The 19441-nt window shown below is 41.5% G+C and overlaps 1 protein-coding gene across 1 annotated transcript in view; it reads left to right on the top strand.

Annotated features, from left to right (window-relative positions):
• The window catches only part of PIEZO2 (piezo type mechanosensitive ion channel component 2), a 373451-nt gene that overhangs the window by 123454 nt on the left and 230556 nt on the right, over positions 1 to 19441 (top strand). Inside the window, exon 3 of the mRNA XM_084849861.1 lies at positions 14311 to 14436. Within this exon, the coding sequence (XP_084705987.1) occupies positions 14311 to 14436 (126 nt within the window). The remainder of the gene's footprint in view (positions 1 to 14310; positions 14437 to 19441) is intronic.

The raw sequence follows: 19441 nt of genomic DNA, 5'->3' as shown, positions 1-19441 counted from the left end.
GTGGACGAGAGAAGTCACCAGACGTAATGGAAGGCAGGTGCTCATTCTGCGCCTCCCCCCTGCACTGGCCCCAATCTACTGCCTGTGTCATGAGCTTCACCTTGCCTCATGGGAGAGCCAGTTCTGGACTTACAGTACTTTCAACCAAAGTTCAGATGGTAATTCCCTGAAAATGTGTAATAACAATTGTTACAAACTTTGCTTATAGTTCCCAGGGGAACAAATGAAAATTTTATCTGAAAATCTTTAGTATTTATTATGTATTTTAAATATTTCTAAATTTCCCTTCATCCAGATGGATTTTAGGGGAGTGTATAGAAGCATGAATAAAATGAACCATACTGACATATATTTGTGAAAATACGATGTAGTTTGACATCCTTTGATTATACATACATGGCAATTTAGCAAACAAAACCTACTGTTAACTTTCTTCATTCCCCTCTTCTTTTGACTTGAAGTCTAACTTGGTCAAAATAATGACAGATCCTGATTGTTTTCAGAACTTGCAAGCAAGATCAACTTATAATCTTAGGGTTCCTTGTTCATAGGGAAATGGTTTAGACGTGCTAGCTTACTTTAAGCAAAGTACAACTGTTTTTGCTGGAAATTGGTGAAGTCTGTTACCTCAGCAAAAGACTTGCGCCTTGACAGCTGTTATACTGAAACATTCATGGCTGACTGGTTGAGAATGAGAAGAACCTGGTTCTTACACTGCTTTAAAATATATTCAATTGTGAGAGCAATTTTGAGATATAGAGCTTGTTCATTGGAAGGCACCAGGTTTATACTTTGGTTTTATTTTTAAACTTTTAAAAAGTTTTATATTGTGTTTTGTCATATTGTATTTTATGATTTTAATTTTTGTGAACAGCCCAGACAGCTTTGGATATTGGGTGGTATAGAAGTGTAATAAAATAAAATCTCATGATATTTGCTGGTCTATGTGTTATCCCTTAATGGGGGACTCCATGGACATATACTTGCAGTGGCCTGTAGTTTCAACAGCCATTACAGCCAGGCCGCCTGGAGAATCTCAATCCATCCTTCCCACGGCCCAATATATTTTGAAGGAGAAAGCCAACACTATCATATATGTTCACCCTCAGGATCACCATGTTTTTTTCCTTGTCAGGGTAACCAGTGCAGTTCAAGACCAATGAACATATCCATGCCTTTCCACTCTTGTGAAGAGGAGGCATGAAGCATCATTGTAACCCATCAGAATTAGAGTTATATATTGGAGTTATCAACGATAAGAAGCTGCATGAGATCATTGGTCCATCTAGCTCAGTATTGCTTACACTGACTGGCAGGAGCTCACTATGGTTTTGGACAGGAGTTTTTCCCTGCCCTTCCTAGAAATGGTAAGGATTGAACCTGGGGGCTTCTGTAAGCACATCATTTGCTTTATCAGTGAGCTGCTTGGTTACACATGCAAATATATAGTCTTGCAGATTACCTCTTACAGTTTATAGCATTCAGACAGAATATTCATTGCCCAGCAGAAGGGTACACCCTGCTGTAGTGACTGAGATCATGGGAAGACGATTCAATAGGCTGGTCATTACATTTTAATTAGCAGGCATTATTAATTCTGTCCAAATACTTATGGTAAATGTTTTTTGTTCACTGGCTGTTTGAAATCTGAATCCAAGGGGATAATGTTTTTTTCCTGATTGATATGATATAATTATGTTTTAGCAGAAGCAGTCTGTTACACATTTAAAATACCGAATAGAAAAATAAATGGTTGGAGAAAGCAAGGGCAAATGGTAGAGTACAGAAAAATGCCTTCATTTTTAACAAGACGGTTTAAAGAGTCTATATAGATTTGACTCTGTATAGGGATGGGGGACCTCTGGTCTTGTTAGGTTCTCCATCCTCTGGGCAGCTTCCTTCCTTGGCTCTGCCCCCTTTTCCAGGGAGGGGGAAAAGCTTTTATCTTCAATCAGCAGCTGATCAGAGATAAGTGCTTTTCCCAACTTATCACTGAAAAAGGCTCCTTTCTTAGTGCTTAGCAGGGCCAAGCATTTATCTATGATCAGCTGCTGATTGGAGATAAGAGCTTTTCCCTGCAGGCAGAGGAGCATGGCCAGGGGAGGAAGCTGCTGAGTGATTCAGTCCTGCTTACGTGTGAGTAGTCATGCAGAGGCTTGCCCTGCTTTCTTGTGAGTAGACATGATGCTCATGCCGATTTCTGAGTAGACATGCATAGGGTTGATATTTGGGATGCTATTCAAAAGTACTGCTGAGTGATTCAGTTCTGCTTACTTCTGAGTAGACATGCAGAGGCTTGTCCTGCTTATCTGTGAGCAGACATGCTTCCTACTATAAATTGCTAACAATTGAATGTGGAGGGTTGGGTTGGATTTTTCAGCCCAGATGACTTTTCCCTTGATCCCACCCGCCACTAGAAGGGGGCCCCAAAAGCTTCTTCAGAATGGAGTCTGGCCCTCAAGCTGAAAAAGGTTTCTCACCATGCTTTTACATGTTAATCCTCTTCTCACACAAGATATATCTAATGTTTGACCTGTTGCAAGGCCAATATTTTCACTTCAGGTTTCTGACTGGGTATAACCCTCTCTCTTCCTTGGCTTCGCATCAACTCTTCCTTCTATAATTTTTCTTATTAAAATGCAGAGAGCTCCTGAAAACCTCCTTGGGGGTCTGACACTCTCCTGTGGATTGCCCCATCCTTTTCAGGATCCTTCTTTTTTATGTGAAGGAAAGACCATGATTCAGTTAGCAGTATAATAATGTGATCCACTTATCTTTTCAAATTTTTAAGCTGGAATAAAATTGCCTTCTCTCTTCCCCATCGCACACACAATTGCTTGTGGCTCTATAGCTCCAAATTAAATGGTGGTGCTTTTGCATGATCCCAAACAGCAGAACATCCTCTTTATTGTATGCAAATCAGATAAACTCTGTACTTCACTAGTACAAAGTTTCTTTGGGTTTTTACTGCACCTTGCTACAGTATTTGGAAGTGGGGAGAGTTGGCCCATCAGATCCAAAATCACCTCTTGCCTCGTTCATTGTGGCTTGCAAGGAGTGAATTCTGTTCCTGCATACTTCCATTGTTGCATAGACATCCTGACATGAGTCAATGTGGATCAGGGTGCGTGAGAGAACCTAATGTGGATCAGGGTGAGAGAACCTAATGTGGGACCACCATTTAGCGCCACAGTAATCTCAATTATTATCTGTGTAAGGACACTGTAAGTACAATATTTCCACCATTGCTTTATTGGACAACATTGAGTTTATAAACATGTAAATATTGGTTATTTAATCTAGATGCTAAGTTAGGAGGATTGCTTTTTGTCATGTTACTAAGAGAAGCTGCACAAAGTGGAATTTTCAAGGTTCCCCCCTGCCTATGTGAGTTATTGGCAATATTTTTGACATCCCATTGGTGTGACTTCCAAAGTGCATATTTGACAGCAACATGAGAAGTGGCTTATGATCTTGTGAAACAGATTGCCCATCTTGAATTCAGGATCAGGATAGATGTTGTGGCAGGGGTATATCCATGCCATACTGGAGCTTTTGTGGCAGGGAAGCCTTTGAACCAAGGACCATTTCGTCTTCCCATATAAATGCAAATCTGTCACTCCAAGACAGAGCCCCACTGGAATTGGCATTACAAAGGCAGCTGGAGGTGAATCTTGGAAATGTCAATGTTAGAAGATAATAACTATGCTGGAGAATACTGTCTAGTCTAACATCCTATTACCACATTAACCAATCTTCTGGAAGCCCACAAGTATGGAATTAATGCAATAGCCATCACAGAATCTACCTTTTCAACCACCATCGGACACTGAGTTGACTTTTTAATTGAAATAGCCAGCATGACTCAAGATTTTTTTCCTTGTTAATCACTGCCAGTTCAAACCCCATCAGTGTATATATGAAACTAGGATTTTTGTGTCTCAACCTACTTATATTGAACCTATGTCCCATTTTCTTGCCCATTTGGAGAGATTATCTTGAGTGTTTTGCAAACTCAGTGCACTACTCAGCTGGAGTGGCAGTATAAGGGACACTATGTAAGGTAACAGTATTTGCTGAGCTATCATCTACACATGAAAGAATCAGACTTCAACAGGAGCTGTATGCAAATTGCCTTTTGAAATTCTCCATCCTATTTGTGAGCCAAGAAACGGGGGGGGGGGGGACAGGGACCATTTCACTGAATTTCTCTAGAGGAAGGAGAAATTCTGTCCTCTTGTGGTTGGACTCATCATTCACAGTGACAGTAGCACAGCTTCTTTTTCCCCCTAAGGTGGAAAAAACACAACTGCGTTGGCAGCCTGACCACCATTTTGCACCCACAATGCCCCAGACCTAGCCCTGTTCCTGGTATTGTGTGTGTGTGTGTGTGTGTGTGTGTGTATGTTCATGCATGTGTGAGGAATGATAGCAGCCATAAATACCGGTGGAAAATATCTGGAGAAAATTCAGCAAAATGACCTTTTCGGGGGGAAGGGAGGGGGAGAAAAATCTCATATTTTTCTCAGCTGTAGAAGCTTCAGTGGGGGACTTACTCCTGTCCTGGGTAAGTGTGAATAGGATTGCAGTCACAACAGTGCAAGTGTCTCTAACCTTTTCCTAGAGATTATTTCCTAACTGCAAAGTGCAAACTGTAGTCTATTTAACAAACGCTAGGGGATTATCAGATGTTGTGGTGATCCAAAAAGCTGAGCTCTGTCTACATGTCATTGAAACAAAATGTCCAAGAAATTAGAATTCAGCTGTCTTCTGAAGGTTGAAGGCCACCATCAAAGGTGAACAGACTGTCAGTTCCTCTACATCAGCCTTTACCAACCTTGTGCCTTCCAGCTCTGTTGGACTGAAACCCCCATTGTGATGGGAGTTGTTGTCCAACATATTTGAAGAGCACCAGGTTGGGGAAGACTACTCTGGATGGTTGACTAGGACAGAAAGGTACTATGAGGAAACAGGAAGAAACCACCTGGTGATTTTCTAGCAACCAACTGGATGACTTCCCAGCACTTTCTTTGTTTGGCATAGGGCTGTAAACTTATGAACTACAAGAAAACTACTATTCCTGTCAAGGCCATGTTGTAGGGAGAAATTAATTAGGTATGGCTTTTTCCATTTTACCTTATAGGGCTACAATAATAAGACACCTGCCCTGCCCCGCCAATGCATACTTTCCTTGGCTGTACAGTGTACAGCAACTAAAGGCACAGCATCACTCTTCAGTTCTGAGACTGGCAAGACTAAATACACTTATTTCTTATAAGGCTTATATTCAGTTTTCTTTCAAATGCAAACCAAGGGCGTACAGAGTGTAACGTTTTACAATATCAAAACTGAAACATTCTGATGCAGTTTCCCAGCTTGCAAGAGGGCGGTATAGAAATGCTGTTGGGCGGTATACCGCTGTTGGGCGGTATAGAAATGGAATGAATGAATGAATGAATGAATGAATAAATGGTTGGTTGCTAAGCAAATTTTAAGTGATTCCTCTTCCTCCCCCCTCCCCCTCCCCCCAATGCATAATCCAGCCATGAATTATGAGGGATGGGTTCGGGGATATTACCAACATCCTGTGTGATTGTATGGTGCTTTAGCCAGATGTGCAATGCATTGTGTTTGAACTCAGTATGTTAATACACTTAATACACTTAAGCTTCTGCCTGTATAAAAGGGATAAGAGGCCCTATAGTGGCCATGTTGGGAGACTTGATCATGCACAGGTGGCAAGTTGTTGTTCAAAGTAATTTCTGGCCTTGGTTTCACTTGCAGTGGTAGTTGTAGGAAAGATGGTGCATTGTTTCTGGAAAACCCCATGCTGTGCTGGCCACGTGGAGGTCTTGAATATGTATGCTTATTTATTACTGGGGAAATGTATTTGCATGTTTTGCATCTGCTGTTCTGACAGGGCCTTGCATTTCACGGAGTGGTGTTTCCTGCTCGCTTGGGAACCTTAATAGCTTTCAGGCCCCCTGTGTCCTAATGAAGACTCAGCTAGGAGATACTGAATGTCCTGCAACCTCATGGCATTTCATCCAGCCTGTGGTCTGGTCACTGCAACTATTCTAGGCTAATTTTAAATTGTGTGCCACCTTGGTCCTGTCCTGTCCTATCCTATCCTATCCTATCCTATCCTATCCATCTTTTATTGTTCTTCGGTAGTATACGTGCCTGATCACCAATGTTCTCAAATTAAGTATTATATCTAGTGATTCTGCTGGCTACACAACTAACTCTTTAATCCATTAGAATCTGAAGAACCCGTGAGGACAGGAAGTGGCACCACCCAGCCCTGTGCCTGCTGGAAAGCAAGCTGTCTACAAGGCATTGATTCTTTAATCGCTGTAGTAAAACCCAATTGAAGGAATCCATAGTGTAGATAAAGCTTTGGCAGTGCCAGGATTTTCCAGAGTGCCCATGGGATACTTTTCATTAGCAATGGAAGTTTCCTTGCCAATTCATTTGTATCTGTGGAGGCAACCAGCGAGAATACTTAATCGTGCTTTGTACCACACTGTGTTCTTCTGCTTCATCTGTTTCTTTGAGACAGAAGACATAATGCAAGCTTTCTTTGCTCTTCTCACCCCAGCCTCTGTGCTGCCTAATTGCTAGCTTTTAATTTGTCATGTAATGTCTATGTTCAAAGATGAAAGCTGAGCAATAAACTGACCATAATGTGGTAACTGGTCCTTTTACAATCACAGTAAGATGCAACAAGGTCATTAAGTCCAATATGTCCCAGAGTGTGATAGCACAGAACTATGGAGATCCACTGATTGCAGGTCAAATCCCTTGTTATGAACAGGTCAATTTAATTTACTGATTTAAAATGCATAACTGGGATTTGCAACAAAATGTTGCAGTGCATCCTCAGCCCTAATAGGAGCATTCCTCTTCAGGGTTCCAGCCAGGCAGCCATAAGCTGTAAGGGGCTCAAGCAGGCCAATTCACTCTTCTTCTCCCGGCTGCCAGTTTTCCGTTTTCTTTGCCAATTGAACCTTAACGTACCATGGCTCTAGGATGTCACTGAGCATGCTTGGTCCTCATGGTTTTGTGTGTGTGTGTGTGTGTGTGTGTGTGTGTGAGAGAGAGAGAGAGAGAGAGATGGTTGGTTCCCTTTTGAGTTCTTAAGAACAATCTTGTTGACACTCATCCATCTGGGTTTGCTATTAGAGGGAACAAGGGGACAGGATTATATCAGCCCTCCACACTCTTCCCCCTATGTGTCCTACTCCTATGTGCCTTTCTTCCTGTACATACTTCCACTGCACTGTCTACTTATCTCCCAAACACCCTCATCTCCTGATGGCTCCTCTCAATTTCTTTGAAGGAGGACAGGGCAGCCCTATGCCAGAAACATTATACCTTCTTGCTTCCTCTAGATGTGCAGCCACATCTTCCTCTCTCCCCAAGCACAGCAGCTGCTACCTCTCCTCCACCCTGTGGAAGTGCAGGAAGCTGGAGTTGCCAGGGAGTTGAGATGGCTGGTTTGGTATGGGTTGGGAGGTTGCAGCACTCGGTTGTGCTTGCTTGGCAATGGCGTTGGGGCTTGGAGAAGAAAGAGAAGCAGCTGAGTCTCAGTTCTGCATCTGTACAGTGGGAGCAACTAGCACTCTGAGGCTGGGCTGTTGGTTTCTCCCCTCCCTCCAAGGCTCAGGTATTTTCGTGGAGGTTTGGAGGGCTACACATGCATGTGCTCCTCCTGTGCTTGAGAGAACATGCATTCACTATATTTGATTCACTTGTGTTTTGGGGTGTGATGATCAAAGTGTTGTACTTATGCACACCTTGGAGGTCCTCTGAGTATGCAGACGTCTCCCTCTTGTTTGGGGGGTGGGGTGGGGGCCATTCTGGCTAGAATGGTGTTGGCATTTCTCACCCAGGTTTAGTGTTAGAGGGAGTAATGCTATTCAGTGTGTTGATGCTAGTGATATTTAATGACCTTAAGTTTGTGGTAGTTCATGGCCAAACTAGATGTGCAGTTAACTATGCGAATGCAATTAATGTGCAAGTTTTTGTCATGTAAATAGCAGCTGAGGAAATTTGAGCAGCCTTAGAGCTATGGATGTGCAAAAAGGAAGTTTTAACTCCCCGTGCTATGATCCTGAGAAAAATAACCTCTCCAAACCTGCTGTTTGCATTTCAAATGAAGCCTCTATTGGCAGTAATAGGAGCTTTGCTTAAAATGCAAATAGCAGTATTTGAGAAAAAATTAATTTGGGACTGTGGCAGAGCGAGAGAGAGTTACATTTCTCCTTCTGTACCCCCATAGGTCTGGGCATGCTCAGCTTCCCATTGGCTGTTGTTCACATAACAAAACCCACCCACATTAACTGCATTAATGCCATTAATATCAAATTTAGCCTGGCCTTAAAACTGTGATTCTTTGGGGGGTAGTGATGGATCTGTTTGGGTGAAATTAAAAGCACAGCCTTTAAATTGGAAAATAATTTTAAACACATTGACCTGATTCACATGTAACAGCAATTCCTGGATTGTTAATTGAAAGTGGAAGTGATGAGTGAGCGGGGAGCATTCGCTCACTGCCACTCAGCCCTGACAACCTATGGTTTAAACAACCCATGTGTTGTCATTATGTGCAAATTGGGCCATTGCCCCAGTGCCCAAGTCCAAAGAGGCAGGAAGGGACCTTAAATAGTTAAGGCAATTTAGCAATATCGAAATCAGATTGATTATGTCCTTTGCAGCCAAAGATGGAGAAGCTCCATACAGTCAGTAAAAACAAGACCTGGAGCTGACTGTGGCTCAGATCATGAGCTGGTTCTTGCAAAATTTCGGCTTAAATTGAAGAATGTAGGGAAAACCACTAAACCATTCAGGTATGACCTAAATCATATCCCTGATGAATATACAGTGGAGGTGAGGAATAGATTTCAGGGATTAGACCTGATAGACAGAATGCCTGAGGAACTATGGACGGAGGTCCATAACATTGTTCAGGAGGAAGCAACGAAATCCATCCCAAAGAAAAAGAAATGCAAGAAAGCCAAGTGGCTGTCTGATGAGGCTTTACAAGTAGCTGAGGAAAGAAGGGAAGCAAAAAGCAAGGGAGAAAGGGGAAGATATATCCAACTGAATGCAGAGTTCCAGAGAATAGCAAGGAGAGACAAGAAGGCCTTCTTAAATGAACAATGCAAGGAAATCGAGGAAAACAACAGAATGGGAAAGACTAGAGATCTTTTCAAGAAAATTGGAGATCTCAAGGGAACGTTTTGTGCAAAGACGGGCATGATAAAGAACAAAGAAGGCAGGGACCTCACAGAAGCAGATGAGATTAAGAAGAGGTGGAAAGAATACATAGAAGAACTATACAGGAAAGATCTTAATGTCCTTTATAGCCATGATAGTAATGTCCTTGATAGCCATGATAGTGCGGTCACTGAACTGGAGCCGGACATCCTCAAGAGTGAAGTCAAGTGGGCCTTAGGAAGCATTAGTAACAACAAAGCTAGCGGAGATGACAGTATTCCAGCTGAGCTATTTAAAATCCTAAAAGATGAGGCTGTTAAAGTGCTGCATTCAATATGCCAACAAATTTGGAACACTCAGCAATGGCCGCAAGACTGGAAAAGGTCAGTTTACATTCCAATTCCAAAGAAGGGCAACGCCAAAGAGTGTTCAAACTACCGCACAATTGCGCTCATTTCACATGCCAGCAAGGTGATGCTCAAAATCCTACAAGCTAGGCTTCAGCAGTGCGAACCGAGAACTACCGAAAGTACAATTGGGGTTTCGAAGAGGCGGAGGAACTAGAGATCAAATCGCCAACATTCGCTGCATCATGGAGAAAGCAAGAGAATTCCAGAAAAACGTCTATTTCTGCTTCATTGACTACGCTAGAGCCTTTGATTGTGTGGATCACAACAAACTGTGGCAAATTCTTAAAGTGATGGGAGTACCAGATCACCTTACCTGTCTCCTGAGAAACCTGTACGAGGGTCAAGAAGCAACAGTAAGAACCGGACATGGAACAACCGAGTGGTTCAAAATTGGGAAAGGAGTACGACAAGGCTGCATATTGTCACCCTGCTTATTTAACTTATATGCAGAGTACATCATGAGAAATGCCGGGTTGGATGAATCAGAGGTCGGAATTAAGATTGCTGGGAGAATTATCAACAACCTCCGATATGCAGACGATACCACCCTAATGGCAGAAAGCGAAGAGGATCTCAAGAGCCTCTTGTTGAGGGTGAAAGAGGACAGTGCAAAAGCTGGTTTGAAACTCAACATTAAAAAAACTAAGATCATGGCATCTGGCCCTATCACTTCCTGGCATATAGAAGGAGAAGAAATGGAAGCAGTGACAGATTTTACTTTCTTGGGCTCCAAGATCACCGCAGACGGTGACTGTAGCCATGAAATTAAAAGACGCTTGCTCCTTGGGAGGAAAGCTATGGCAAACCTAGACAGCATAGTAAGAAGCAGAGACATCACCTTGCCGACAAAGGTCCATCCAATCAAAGCTATGGTTTTCCCAGTAGTAATGTATGGCTGTGAGAGGTGGACTATAAGGAAGGCTGAGCGCCGAAGAATTGATGCTTTCGAACTGTGGTGCTGGAGAAGACTCTTACGAGTCCCCTGGACTGCAAGGAGGTCAGATCAGTCCATCCTAAAGGAAATCAACTCTGACTGCTCATTGGAAGGACAGATACTGAAGCTGAAAGCTCCAATATTTTGGCCACCTAATGCGAAGAGAAAACTCCCTGGAAAAGACCCTGATGCTGGGAAAGACTGAAGGCAAAAGGAGAAGGGGACGGCAGAGGATGAGATGGCTAGATAGCATCACTGATGCAATGAATATGAACTTGAGCACGCTCCGAAAGAGAGCGCAAGACAGGAAGGCCTGGCGTGCTATGGTCCATGGGGTCATGAAGAGTCGGACACGACTGAACGACTGAACAACAACAACAACAACAATTTACTCTAAAGCACAGATAAATTGCTGCCTGTTGTGACTTCCAAACCCAGACAAACTATGGTCAGTGTTAGCTAGGGATTCATGGAACAAGCCAACTTCAAGCCATAGTTTATGAACCTGGCTTGTTTCGACAAGGCACAGTTAAGATTGATAGCAGTTTAGAGTTCAGTCAACCCACTAAAATGCAGTTAATCCAAAACGGAAATAGAAGCTTCTGACCTCCATGTGGCTTCTCCATGTGGCTACACTGGAGAAGGGGGAACATGTGTGAGCATTTAGAGAGAATTTAAGATAGAGAGAATTTAAATGGGAAGTGTGCAGGCAACTCACATTTCACTGGGTACAGGAACATAGGAAACTGTCTTATACTGACTCAGATCATTGGTCTCTCTAGCCCAGTATTGTTGACACTGACTGACAGTGGCTGTCCAGGGTTTCAGGCAGGAGTTTATCCAGCCCTACATAGAGATGCTGGGGATTGAAACTGGGACATTCTGAATGCAAAGCATGTGCTTTGCCACTGAGCTATGACCTGTCCACCGTAATGGAGGTGTGACCCACTGCAAAGAATGGAAGTAATACATTGTCATAATTCAGAACAATTGTTTGTTACTCCTTCCCATTTTTTTTAATTGGTGATTGTTTCACAAGATATTGTATAATAAATTATCTTCCTGTGGGTCACTTACAACCTGATCCTATCTGAGTTTACTTGGAAATAAATCCATTTATTTGATCAATGGGGCTTACTCCCAGGTATATTTGCATAGGATTGCAGCCTTAGTAGATCAGCTTTGTTGACTGTCTATTCATGATTTTGCCTCATATATTATGAATGCCTATGAGCATCTTTCCAGCTTTCTGGATTACTGCTTTAAAGTGTAGTTTCAGTGAATGAACACGGCACTTTCCTTTGACCTTTTACTTCCTGTTTATAATGCTGACTAATATTTAAACTCAAAACATTGGTGGTAACTTGTAGCAATGTCATGTACTTCCATATTGACTTTAAACTCTTTCCACACATTTCTGGAGTCTGTCTGTACTTGGTTTAGCCTACAAAAGAGAGACAAAGTTACTATCCTATAGGTCTGTATGTCTGTAATGTTGATTGGAAACAATTGAGACTTTTTTATTTTTTTAACATCCCCCCTTCCACCCAGTGTGTGTGTGTGTGTGTGTGTGTGTGTAATTTTGGGGGGATATCTGGTGTGGGGGGATTGTAATTATTCCAAAGTGCACAGGTCTTGAACTGAATTAAGAACGCATACAGTTACAGTGGAGTAAAGAAAGACATTAGGCTCAGATATGCCTACGTCCTTAATAATCCCAGAGTTAGAGTTTTGTATAGCTAGAGATATGATCTCTCTCTCTCTCTCTCTCTGTATGTATATAATTCAGTCTCTAATATGGTACTATTTATTGTATGTATTGTATTGTGTCTATTGTATACTTTTTTAGTTAACTGCTTCGGGATTTGTGCAAATGAGAAATGGTATAGACACAATGTTTCTTCTCTTCCTTCTTCTGGACAGCATTCTCAAAATGAGAGCTCAACTACACATTGTCATTAATATATAGCATTCAGTGTTTTGTTTTGTTTTGTTTTACTTAAAAAGCTCAGGGTACTGGATCTGGGTTGGAATTCTAGTGTGGTTCTTAAAGGGTTTTTTTTTTTTAACCCATTTCTCTTTAACCCATGTTTCTCTCTCTGCTCAGACAGAATTCTTAACTTATGTGGGTTGCCTCCGTGGTCCTGAATTGGATCAGGGCCCTCAAAGATAAAAACATCTCCATTTGAATGAGAGTTTCCCCCCAATGGTCTGCAATTATTAAGGCTATAGTACAAAACATCTGGGACTCACCAGTTTGCTTACACCAGAGCCCTCAAGATCCGACAAGCTCTATGGAGACAAGAGTTTCTTCTGCTCCTCTGTCTGCTCAGACAGAATTCCCCACTTAATCAATCTAGATGGCTTTGATTAATTAGTCCACATTTTCTCAAGCTAGATGTGGAATTGTTGCAGTGAATTTGGGTATCCTTGTGATTTCTCTGAGAAATGATTTAATGAATAGCATCCTGGATTTAATATAAATGCGTCTTTATTTTAAAATTACCTTGCTATGCATTTATCATTAGAATGGTTTGCATGAATAATAAAACCTTTTGCAGTTTATATGCTCATGGGTTCATCTTACAATAACATCCAGTGATCATCACCTCCAATGTCATTTATGTGCTTTGCCAGTACCAGTAAAACAAGTAGGCAAATGGCAAATAGTTGTTTTTATGTTTTGAAATTTGGAAACACTCCTCTGGAAATAATGAGAATGGTAATGCTGCAAGTCCTGTCTGACAAAATATTTTGTTAACAAAATGGGTACCTTGCTTAGGCAAACTTGCCAGTCAAAGAGTATAACTGGCTTGAAGGGTGGTATTGTCTATTGATGCAGAGGATGCAGCTTCTAATACTATTCTGGGCACGAAAAGTTCTAGAAAAAACAGGAAGTCTTGCAAAAGGTTTAGAGTGAGTAGGATTTTCCCCCCTATTTAACTAATTTTCTCTTTGGCTTCTAAATCCAGATTTCTTTAAATCATGTATTTTACTGTAATTTTTACCAAAGCATGCTCTGTCAAAAAAAGATCATCTGTCAGCTTCATATTAATTCTAAAAACAAACAACAAATTCAGTCATATTGGCCATAAGATAAAAATTCAAAATCCATATAGTGTAAAAACCTTTATTAGGTCAATGTAAAGCTCACAAAAACATTAATTCTACTTTCCGGAATCATTACAACATCATAATTAAAGGGGAAAGGCAGGCTTAAAATCTGTTATTTCCATGCTAGTCTTATCTGTAGTAAGGAAAATACAGTTTATATGTAATTGTACTTTTAACAACACGTAGAAGCAAATGTTTCCTTTGTATATCAACAACAGAAATATTTTCCTAATATGCCATTTAAATTTGGTCAGGCGTGACACCCAATTTACCAAATTTCTGCCAGACATATAAGGAGAAAAAAATGCAAATCCAATTTGTTCCATCATCTGACTATGATGGAACATAGTGCTAGAACTCTGAAGGCAGCACTAATTTATATATTGAAGGAGGTATTGCTTTCCTTATTTCTTTTATTTTGTTACTTCATCAGTTCCTTTTTCTTTTTAACTTGATGGGGAAGAGTTTTTCCCCATTCCTGCACTGTGAGATCATGAAGTTCAATATCTGTGACTATGAACATTTTAATAAATTTTGTATGCATTAATATTTTCATACTTTTTGCAGTTTTATCCATGCTAGTGTTTTCATCACATGAAATAACTGTGAATTTTGTTTTGTGTCTTTTAGGGCACACAGGACGGTTATTAAAATCCTTGTGTTTCATGAGTCTAACATTTCTGCTTCTCCACATCATCTTTCAAATCACAATAAACAGCCTTGAAGTTGTTAACACTATTGAACCTGGTTATCACTGTAAGTATCCTTCTGTTTAATTTTCTGACATTCTGCATAGCTCTTTATGTAGGAAGCATTATTGTGAATACAACCAATAGTGGTTTGGTTATATGTGTACTACAAAAAAGGAAGGAGGAGTGTACCCACTTTTTAAAATACAAGACACCAGGATTAGGGTTTTCAGCGGGACAGTACTCAGAAGGTAGTGGCTGCTAAGATTTGTGTTCATTTTGCTTCTGGAAAAGTGCTATTTTGGGGATAATGGTTATGTAATTTATAAACAAAATTAAGTTTGCCAAACTCCTCAGGTTTTGTCTCATTCAAAGATGTGCAGTCAAAAGTCAGAGGACAAAATATTAGGGAAGAACTGTGATTAACAACCTCACACAAGCAAGGAGACTATGTCAAAATTGGCGATGGAAAAGAAGCAGCAAGAAAAACCACACAATATTTTATTAATTTATTATTATACCTTTACTATAGGTTGGAAAGTATTTAGATTTTTTTGCTTTAGGTGCCAAAATCAGCCCTGGGATTTTCACATGCTTTAAATAAAAAGGTTTTACTGCTTAATACATTTCATGATGTGTTTTTCAAAGCCAGTGAATGAAATCCAGTAATGTTCATACATCCACTCAAGTTGTCTTTACACTGTTGACTGTCTCAGTCATAAGAATATAAGAGCCCTGCTGGATCAGACCAAAAGCCCATCTAGCCCAGCATCCTGTTTTCCACAGCGGCCAATCGGAAGTGTATGGGAACCCACAGACTTTCCCACACTGGCAAAAATCCCTTTAAAAAGAGAAAAAAATGACAAAAGGTTAAAAAAGAAAGAGAAGCCCTCTGCTACTGCCTACCAGAAATGTAAGTCCCCCACTCCCAAAATTCTTCTGAATTTCTCCATCCCACCTCTGAGAGACTGGAGCTGCAAAGGCAGGGAGGCACTGTTTGATCTGTCCTAAAGAAATCTATTTATTTAAACATTTTTTAGCTTGCATACCAGGGGTAGAGAACCTCTTTCATTCAAAGGGCCAAATTCAATTTCAGAGAAGCTGTTCAGGGTGCATTCCAGTAGTGAGTGGGCCAGAATACCACCATATTTTACCTTAAAGCTCTTACTGCCAGTCACTAAGCCTGGCATTCCAGGCTAAGTCGGAGAGGCATTCCGACTTTTTAGATTGGGGAGAAACATGCAAAAGCTGGAAAACCACCAAATGTTCAGTGGTCAGGTGAAGGGGGCGGTGTCCAGGAAGAGGAAGCATGGCCATCTGGGGAATCCTGGAGGGCCAGATTGGGACACCAGGCGGGCTGGATTTGGTCCATGGGCCGGAGGTTCCCCACTGGCACTCTGGTATACAGTAAAATAGCAGATGAGTTGGACAAATATTGGTCTGTGTGATTAACAGTGGAAAGACATTATCATGAATGAAGGATTTCCCCTACTGGTTAATTTCTAAAGAAATGGAATGTGTTCAGTATAAGGCACTATAATGTCTCATGCTGCTTAAATTCCACATATATTTGCAAATGGCAGCTATGTATAGCTTACCTAACAAATAAGAAGGATCTTAGTTTTTCCTTTCTGTGAGTTATTCCTATTGTGAGGAAATAATTTGGGTGCAAATGTAAGAAATGATTTGGGATATTAGGTTTTCATTTTAGTGAGGTTGAATACAAATGTCAGTCAAGACAAATTTATTTGGCATAAGGTCAAAGCCAGCTTAAATATAGATATTTTACTAATGTATTTCACTTGCATGTCAGTCTTGCAAAGCTATGCTGAGCCCCTCAGGAAAAGGTATGATGAGACCCTCCGGCATGCTTCTCACCTCCACTTTGTGCAAACAGCCTATGATTGGCCTGTTCGTAGGTTGTGAGTGTGATATGTGAACCCAGAGTGCTGCATTGTTTAGGGGCTAAATAATCCAGTGGTTAACCCATGGTTTGTTGTAGGGTTAACTTCTGGGTTCTTTAGCTCCTAAACAACCCAGCACTCTGCGTTCGCACTGCACGCTGCTAACCTATGAATGGGCTGATCATAGGTTGTTTACAGAAAGTGGAAGTGAGGAGTGCACCAAAAACAGCACTCTTGCTCTTGCTTGTGTACAGCAAATTGTGGGTTATGTGGGTTAATTAACCCACAATTTGCAGTTACTGTATGTGTGAACTGGCACTTAGATTCCTTGGTTAATATACAGGGTGTTTCAAAATGATGGACCCAATTTCAGAGCAGTATATCACCTGCACAAAGAGCCTGTACCAGTTGCAACCAGTATGGCCTCATGATTAAACGTCGCCTTAACACACGGCAGACAGTCGTATGAGAGATCGCAAGTTCTCGGCTGGCATGACGAGTGCACTTGCGCGGGCTACGCTGAAAACTCTTGGATTCTTCTCACGTTTTCCTCTGAAGTGCGTGGTCGCCCTGTGCTCTTCCCCTTACATAAACAGCCTGTTTCCTCAAATTGTCGGTACCAACGACGAATGCTCTTTGGCATTGGCGGATCAATGCCAAAACGCCATTGAAACGCACGCTGCACCGCAATTGCGGATTCAGTCTTTCTGAACTGCAGAATGCAAAACGCCTTGTGTTGCGGGGTTGCCATCTTGCGAATGACTGAGGCTAGGGGCTGTTTGTGCGCTGAGAGAGGCATCTAGCGGTGATCATTTGAAACTCTATGTCCCACCCTTTCAAGTGGTAAGAGTTTCATTCATGGGCGGTTTGTGGTTGCAGAGATATAGCGATTTCAAATTGGGTCCATCTTTTTGAAACACCCTGTATACTCTTTAACAGTAGAGAGTGGGGGAAGATATGACCCACAAAAAGGGGAGGAGGTTGAATGCTGAGGAAAATGGAAGGGCTGTGTGTTAAAGGGTGAAACAGTGAACAAATGCTTTGTAGAAATAAATCACCAGAGAAAGAGATACTGGTAAGAATTCTTTTGCTCTCCAAGAGTATGTCAATGCAAGCTCTGAGTGCTTAATTTCTCCTAGTTTGTGGGGGTTTAGGACACACCAAATGTACCCAGATAAGAAATCACATACAACCATCTGAAAATGGTGACTTCCTGTTTTTCTCAGAGAGAGGAAAGCACGTGAACGACAATTCAAGTTTTGTGGCCTCAATAAGTATTAATAGAGAATATGGTATCTGAGAACTTCAAATTTTCTTTTCAAATATCTCCTGCACCACATTTTTATGTGTCAAAACAACCATATGCTGAACTGTGCATGATAGTGTCAGTTCCAGGCAATCACCTAAAGTCCTAAACAATGATATAGGTGATTGCAAATGAGCCAGGTGAGCATCAGGCTCATATGCTGTCCTCCACAACCCTCTCCTCCTCCTTTGTGCCCAAGAGAAGAGTGAAACCTTCGAACAAGCCACAGTTCTGCATTCAGATCTGTTCCATCTCAATCTGGAAAAGCCATCTTCTTCTGAGTACTGTCCCACTGAAAACCCTAATCCTGGTGTCTTGTATTCTAAAAACTGGGTACATTCTTCCTTCCTTTTTTGTAGTTCACATACCTATGGCAGCTAATGCGGGCACCCAGGGTAGACATCACAAAAACGTTGGGCACCAAAGTTGTATACGCACCTCTTTTTTTGTATTTGTTACCTATAATTGTTGATCACGTGACTATAAGTGTTCACTAGGAGAAGCAAAGAAACTAGGATAGAATTATTCTTTTAAATGCAATTGCGGATGTTGCATGATTGCTGATTTTATATTTATTATAAATAAATATAAAATAACCCCACTACTGCTTAAATGGTAGAGGTTCCTGATTTCTTTATTTGAATTGTCCCTTATTTTATTAATATAAAAATATGTGTTGATATTGTAAGCCACCCAATGACCCTTGTTATTAGGCAGCATATAAATATGGTTAATAAATAATTGTTGTTGTTGTTGTTGTTGTTCAGTCGTTCAGTCGTGTCCGACTCTTCGTGACCCCATGGACCATAGCACGCCAGGCCTTCCTGTCCTGCGCTCTCTCCCGGAGCGTGCTCAAGTTCATATTCATTGCATCCGTGATGCTATCTAGCCATCTCATCCTCTGCCGTCCCCTTCTCCTTTTGCCTTCAGTCTTTCCCAGCATCAGGGTCTTTTCCAGGGAGTTTTCTCTTCGCATTAGGTGGCCAAAATATTGGAGCTTCAGCTTCATTATCTGTCCTTCCAATGAGCACTCAGGGTTGATTTCCTTTAGGATGGACTGATTTGACCTCCTTGCAGTCCAGGGGACTCGTAAGAGTCTTCTCCAGCACCACAGTTCGAAAGCATCAATTCTTCGGCGCTCAGCCTTCCTTATAGTCCAGCTCTCACAGCCATACATTACTACTGGGAAAACCATAGCTTTGATTAGACGGACCTTTGTCGGCAAGGTGATGTCTCTGCTTCTTACTATGCTGTCTAGGTTTGCCATAGCTTTCTTCCCAAGGAGCAAGCGTCTTTTAATTTCATGGCTACAGTCACCGTCTGCGGTGATCTTGGAGCCCAAGAAAGTAAAATCTGTCACTGCTTCCATTTCTTCCCCTTCTATATGCCAGGAAGTGATGGGGCCAGATGCCATGATCTTAGTTTTTTTAATGTTGAGTTTCAAACCAGCTTTTGCACTCTCCTCTTTCACCCTCAACAAGAGGCTCTTGAGATCCTCTTCGCTTTCTGCCATTAGGGTGGTATCGTCTGCATATCGGAGGTTGTTGATAATTCTCCCGGCAATCTTAATTCCGACCTCTGATTCATCCAACCCGGCATTTCTCATGATGTACTCTGCATATAAGTTAAATAAGCAGGGTGACAATATGCAGCCTTGTCGTACTCCTTTCCCAATTTTGAACCAATCGGTTGTTCCATGTCTGGTTCTTACTGTTGCTTCTTGACCGTCGTACAGGTTTCTCAGGAGACGGGTAAGGTGGTCTGGTACTCCCATCACTTTAAGAATTTGCCACAGTTTGTTGTGATCCACACAATCAAAGGCTTTCGCGTAGTCAATGAAGCAGAAATAGACGTTTTTCTGG

This window comes from Heloderma suspectum, chromosome 4 (genome assembly GCF_057233095.1).
Source record: "Heloderma suspectum isolate Gila_16-S chromosome 4, 16-S_ref, whole genome shotgun sequence".
Lineage (NCBI taxonomy): Eukaryota > Metazoa > Chordata > Lepidosauria > Squamata > Helodermatidae > Heloderma > Heloderma suspectum.
This window is presented reverse-complemented; position numbering and strand designations above follow the sequence as displayed.